We start from the raw sequence: 7025 nt of genomic DNA, 5'->3' as shown, positions 1-7025 counted from the left end.
TTTACTGCACCAACTCTGAAATCCAATCGATCTGAGGCAAATCTGACTCTGATGATTCCCAATTATCCTCAACATCCCTTATCTTCAAACCCCTCAAACTCTTCAAAACCTCCGAAACCCCATCACAACAACTCTCAACAACATGTTTCTTCTCCAACTGAACCGGCACCGGCAAAGGCAAAGGCGGCGGTGTGGCATCCTCCTGACCGTTTGATCCATCGCGAACCCCATCTCCGCCGTCGATCATTCTTGGTCGGTACGTGTAGTGGCACTTGTATTTAGTCTCAGACCGTAACTGCTCAGGCGTGTGCGCAAAAAAACATACCTTACGTTGGCAATGACGCCCAGCATTGCATGCACGCGTGCGATACCTAGCTGGGTGAAGCCAATACTCGAAGACTCCATGCGCGAACTCACAGGTGTCACCCTTGAGGCACTTGCCGGTTCGAAAGGCCGAGCATGCAACGGCGGAGTAGCTAAACTTACGTGGATCGCGGCGCTGAGCCTTTTCGCCGCGGTGAGCATAGGGGCACTCGGTCCAGTCGTGGCTTCGCAGTCTCGGACACCGTTTTATCTTATAGCCGTACATTCGGAACTCATCGGAGCCGAAGATAGCTTCGTCAATGTGATCGTTGTTGATGGTGTTGTTGTAGTATTCCGGAGGTACGAGGTTGGGAAATTGGTGTTCGGAGAATCCGTAGATGCTGGGATTTATGCCTTTCATCATGTTTGTTATAACAAAAAGGCAAAATTGTAACAAGGGAAAGATGTCAATTACACAAACTGCATGCGTACATGCAAATGATTTGTAGGGTCTATAAGAAAAAAAAATTATGAGGATGTTTTTAATTTATATGATATTTTATGAATTCTAAAGGGATTTAATGTGTATATGTAATTCAAGATCAATGCATGAGAATAATGGACTGTGATGATATACAAATTGCAAGGAAGATTAAGAAGAAAATTGAAATCTAATTAGATGGAATCTGATAAAAATCTGTGAAGCTTTTAGTCTCTTCATAATACCTCTGATTATTGTCAATTTGATGCCTAGAGATAAATGTTTCTGATTGCAAAGCTGAAGAAAGGAAATTGGGAAAGAAGTGAAACAGCTAGCGGATCCATTACTTTAAGAGAAATCCAGAGGCAGAGAGCGTTAGAGAAAGAGCATTGAATTGTAGGAAGGTGAGGGAATAGTGCATTTATTTATAAGGATAAGAATTGAACTCAGCTTGAGTTAAAAGCTAACCATTATGAGTTACTTTCTGAGCTTGGCAATGGACCTTTCATATCTAACGGTAACGGACGTTTAATGGGGTTCCCTCTAATGGGCATGGCTTGCTTGCATGCTTTCTTTGCCACTTGTTGAAGCCATGGATTGCAGCTTAGCCAGGTGGAGTTGGCCATTCTTGCAAAGTGATATGCTATTAACTTTACAATATTAACTTTGGCTTCTTTTGGTGAAAGTAATAAAACAATATTCATCTCATCTAACCATTCTTGAAAGGTCAACGCTACAAAAGATGGATGCTCTTTGCAGAATCCATGCATGAAATCGCCCTATATCTGCAGAGATCTGATATAGGATATATATGTATAAGCCAGACTATCTGGTAGAAAGCAATTAGAAATCTTCTAGTATCGAAATTTCGTGACCAATCAGCAAAGTTCTGCGGATTTTGCTCTAGCACGCCGATAAAAATCTTCACTTTCACTTTCACTTTCCTTTTCTTTTTCTTTCTTTTGTTGTTGATATCTCCACTTTCTATTTAGTTGGCATTATTTGGTTTTGGTCAATGTTACTGAAGATGAACTTAAGGAATTGAATGAGAGCATATAGTAATTTTTCATCATAGGCAGATCCATATGCACTTGCAGTAATTAAGGTCAATCTTGTACTGATAAGATCATAGCCACCCATTTAACATTTATGTTGAGATTTCATCATAACAGTCATATCTCCTATTTTAAATTTGAGATTTTTTTTTTTTTTTTTTTGAGAAACAAATTTGAGAGTTTAAAAAGTTGTTTGTGCACAAAAGGTAAGACATAACTATGATAACATAGTAGAATAATTATTTGAATTGAGAATGTAGAGATGAATTGCACTTGGTTTGTTTTGGCAATAATATTTTTTAGAAAATAAGTTTTTTTCAAAAATTATTTTCTATAAAACTATATCATTTTTCTATGTATGATAACAATTTTAAATGAGTTGAAAAATAATCTTTTAACTTGAAAAACAATCTCCTAATTTCTCTTATTTAACTTAAATAGTGGAAAACAATTTCTAAAAATAAGTCATGTGTACGTTTTCTATTGACTAAAAATAGTTTTCCTTTGACTTATTTTTTTTAATGCTACCAAACACTGAAAAATACGAAAAACTATTTTTACACAAGGTTTTCCATCAAAACAAATAAAGCATAGAAAACTTATTAGAATAGAGAATAAATAGATTAATTAGAGAAAATTGGAAGGATTCCAAAATCGTTAAGTGGCCACATCATTATTAGATAAAACTTGTGTGTTGCAATAAACCCATTAGAGAATATATATATATATATATGTGTGTGTGTGTGTGTGTGTGTGTGTATGTATGTATGCATGCATGTATGTATGCATGTATGTATGGTAAACCCAAGACTAATTTTAGGGTTACTTTACTTGCACTACACGTAATGTTTACTTCAAGTAATATTAGTATATCCTAGCTCAATAAATATACATTATTAGATTATATATTCTCTATATTCTTGTTATATAAGCTGAATTTCATATTGATTATAATTTATTATCTAATTCATAAACTCACACATTTAGTATATTTCAAAATAATTAAAAATAAAATTATGGGAAATTAATAGATAACCTAATTCTTCATCTTCAATTAACTTAATATTTAACAAGCATGATCGGTATGAAGAAAAAATATGATCAATTCATAGATGAGTAATGCTACAGTCACAAGTTAGTTTACAACATTTTTAAAAACTGATGCCAACTTTTTACTCGTTTTCATTTAGACCTACTATTAACATCACTTTTTCATATAGTAATAATCACTTACCACATTAGCAGTTTGTAAAATATTTTTATAAAATAATTTGTATCTCTTACATTACTCTTCATAGATTCATTGTGACAAAATACTTAATAAATGAAAAGATATTGGAAAATGTGACATTAACAAAATACTTGACCTAACCTTATATATACAAAGTCACAAGTAGTTTCGGTGGTCCCACGCCATAGAATTCGGATTTAAGTGAGCTAGGGCAATGATACCGTACCGTATGAACCCTTTTTTTAATTCATTAATATAAATAAATAAATATATATATATATATATATATATATAATATGTTAGCTTTTAAATACAAAATAATAAAGTAATCAAAATTTTATTTATTATTTTGTGATGTGTAACCAATTACGATCATTAATTGTTATGTCTATTTGTAAAATTTTATAATAAAATTTATAGCCGTGGTTTTCAAAACCAAACAGAACAGTTTGGTATGATCGGGTTAATTGTGAACCTGGTTATTGATCAAGCCAGTTTTTTACATTTGAAAATTGTCTATTTTACCAAATTTAGGTTTTTTGTTAAATTTATTTGTAATTTGACAAATTACATCTTCTTCTTATATCCCTCATTAGGGATGGCAATTTTGCCCCACCCATGCTTGTGAAATTTCTAGAAAATTAATGACCAATAGCTATGTCATCAATAAATTGTTTAAATTGTAAGTTTTTTTAATTTAAAATTATGCATAAAATTGAAGCTTATAAATCATATAATAAATAATATCTGATTAACACAAAATTTGACTTGTGTATTAAGAGTATAAAGATCATGCAATTTAACGGTTAAATTTTCAAAATATGTAGTAATGCTTATTTTATTAAGTAATGTTGTAATTTTAAGCTACAACTAGTTTTATAGCTAAATTTTGTCTTTTGTGATTTAAGAATGTGTTTTTGCATGTTAACATGCTATTTATGAATTTATTTTAAAAATGGTATTTTATTTTAAATTAAAATGCTTTCTACTTTAAAGATTATTTTTTTAAAAAAATTATACTTTGTTATTTTCTATTATCCTTACAAAAATTATGGAAATTTATTTGAAAGTAGTATAAAGTATTCTTTAAATATATTTTATAGTTAATTTGCTAATATTTACAAATTTCATATCTTTATTTTATATTTTAATTAATTTTGACATTTTTCAACTTCTTTTCGAACCATTATTCAAAAGTAGTATAAAGTGTTCTTTAAATATATTTTTTAGCTAATTTGCTAATATTTACAAATTTTATATCTTTATTTTATATTTTAATTAATTATAACATCTTTTCAACTTCTTTTCGAACCATTATTAAACCTTAAAATTTTGGAACTTTGTTCTTTTTCTAGCTCTTTGAATGGTGGTGTGTAATATATATATATATATATATATATAATTTGATATTTGAAAGAGAAAAGATTTAAACTCTACACATTAAAAACATAAAAAGATATCAGTTGAGTTGCAAAATTCCTATTAGTTGATAGTAACTTTAACCTTTTTCTTTTGTAATTAAGTGAAAACTACAATTAAATGAAAAATAACACACTTGGTTTTTGTTTGGTTTGCGTGTCTACATTTCAAGCGTTTTTTTTATTTTATTTTTTTATTTTAATCAGCACCTATTGCATTGTTCAAGTGTAAATAGCCATGTGAATAGTAATTTTAAAAGTGAACAGTAATCAGAAAATGATTTTTTATTGTTTTCAAGTTTCAATTTTTAGCAAAATAAGCGGTATCCAAAGTTATTATAGGGCAATTAATATATTTAATTAATACATATGTATATTGATTAAATAACTCTGACCATAAAAACAGTTAAAAAGGCAATTGCATCCAATCATCCAAAGACAAAATCCACACTGACCCAAACACGAGAGATCTCAGAGAAGCAACACTAACGGACGTTTCAGACCACGGTAAGGTACAAGAACGGAAACGACGGCGTATCGACCTTTCACAGAACGAACAAAGTTTGCTAAATATAGCAAACGTACGGTGATCCACACGTGTATAAATGATTAATGACCAGGCCTACGTTTACGACAAAGAAAAATTATTAAAATATTCTCGTTTGCACGTGTCAGAGGACTAAATAGTAAATACCCGAGCAGTCTGAGCTCTGCAACAGTTCTATAGTGAGTGAGTGAGAGTGGTGTCGTTTGGCATTGGCAAGCGTTTCTTCTGTCTATGGTTTGGTAACAAAAGGACAATGTAAGAGCACTGATTTACTCCAAGTTTTGACTACAAAATGGTTTTGGGTGCATGTGAAAAAAAGTTGGGGCAGAGTTTTTTAGAATATCGAGGTAGTTTCAAGTGTAGTCTTCTTGGGATCGGAGTCATCAGAAGCACATTGGCTTTCTCTTTTTTAAATAAAAAAACAAAGAAAATCTAGTGTCAACTCTTCGGTTGCAAGTCATTGTGCCACCTAGACCTTAATGGGTTATTGCCGTGGGCGGTGGGCGCAATGCATTCATTGGAAAACCACGACTTAAATTACTTAATTTTTATCTAATATCATATGAAACAATATGAGAATTCCTACTCCTAACCTATATTACTTTTGTGATGATATAGGAGTTGTGATTGAAGTAATCACAACTTTTTTCTTCATTATTCACAGTAGGATAATTGTAATAAAGTATGTGATATTAATATTATTGTTTCATGTGAAATGATTATCCGTTGTTCACAGCTTACTAGTTCAACAAATTATAAAAATTCACCACTATTAATTGATTTTTTAAAGGCATTCGTTAATCAGATATTATATAATAATATCATAGATGTAACCGTTAAGAACTTATTCTATGGTAAAGACCTTAATTTTTAGTTCAATTAACACATTTTAGTATAATTTTTTTTTAAAAAAAGACATACGTAAAACCCGAGCTATATAATAATATTATAAATGTAATTGTAAAATGTAATCATTGAGTACTTATCTGTTTGTCAAAAATTTTGTAGTTCAATTAGCATATCTTAACGAAAAAAACAAAGAAAAAAAAAAGACTTATCATTTAAGTAAGCCTGCCATGTAATTTCCTTGTGTGCATGATCTTTATTCTTTGGCATCCGCATCTCAACATCTATCTCTACAATTGTATTCTTTAATTTTAATAGCATTAATTGAAAGAATAAAGTTTAATTACAAACTTAACTGTAGCTTAAGGTTACAACTTTCTTTAAAAAATTTAACAATACTACATATTTTGAATTCTAACCGTTGTACTTGTATTGCATGATCATTATACTTTTAATACACATGTTAAAATTTGTGTCAATTAAATGTTAATTACTATATAATTTACTTATATATTTTTTTATGCATAATTTTAAACTACAAAAACTTGCAATTTACACAATTGATTGATGATATAGATATTGATTTTTAATTTTTTTAAAAATTTGCAAACATTGAAGATATGAAAAGAAAATGTAATTTTGACAAAATTCACATCCAATAATATAATATTGAATAAATTTGTAGTATTATACTGTAACTCAATTTGTAGCTAAATTTTATTTCCGTTGAAATATTTACTTACGCACAATCCAACTCTCTCCAATACAACAATCCAACTCTCTCGAATACAACGAAACAGACAGTAGAATAGCAGAAATTCCTCCTAAATTTTACGAAATCCCACGCAAGCTTCTGTTTGTGGTGTCAGATGAACAGGAAATAAAAGATGTAAGGCAATCTCACTTAATTAGAGACTAGACAACAAGATTTCAAGAAAACCCCAGAGCCGACCAGAAGGGTGGTTTTTTTTTTTGTTTTTTTTTTTTTCAGCAGCTTATTTTGTATTTTGTTTTTTGTTTAGATACAGCTGTTAAAGTCTTAGCCTGTTCTAGGTACAACTGTTAAAACAATTTGGTCGATTAAAGGCTGTAAACTCTGAAGCTTTGATATTCCAATTCGAACAGTGAGTTGTCCCTCTTGGTG

General features: G+C 30.4%; 1 protein-coding gene across 1 annotated transcript; it reads right to left on the bottom strand.

Annotated features, from left to right (window-relative positions):
• On the bottom strand, positions 1-871 carry LOC126699442 (zinc finger CCCH domain-containing protein 54). The gene has a single exon (XM_050397272.1). It carries the CDS (start codon positions 725-727, stop codon positions 2-4), a length of 726 nt encoding a protein of 241 aa, XP_050253229.1. The 5' UTR covers positions 728-871; the 3' UTR covers position 1.
• Between the last annotated feature and the right edge of the window lie 6154 nt (positions 872-7025).

This window comes from Quercus robur, chromosome 9 (genome assembly GCF_932294415.1).
Source record: "Quercus robur chromosome 9, dhQueRobu3.1, whole genome shotgun sequence".
Classification (NCBI taxonomy): domain Eukaryota; kingdom Viridiplantae; phylum Streptophyta; class Magnoliopsida; order Fagales; family Fagaceae; genus Quercus; species Quercus robur.
Note: the sequence above shows the minus strand (reverse complement) of the source record. Positions and strands in the feature narration are given on the sequence as shown.

What these genes read in the sequence shown, in the direction of transcription:
- LOC126699442 (XM_050397272.1), bottom strand. Translation starts at nt 727, where the DNA reads ATGATGAAAGGCATAAATCCCAGCATCTACGGATTCTCCGAACACCAA.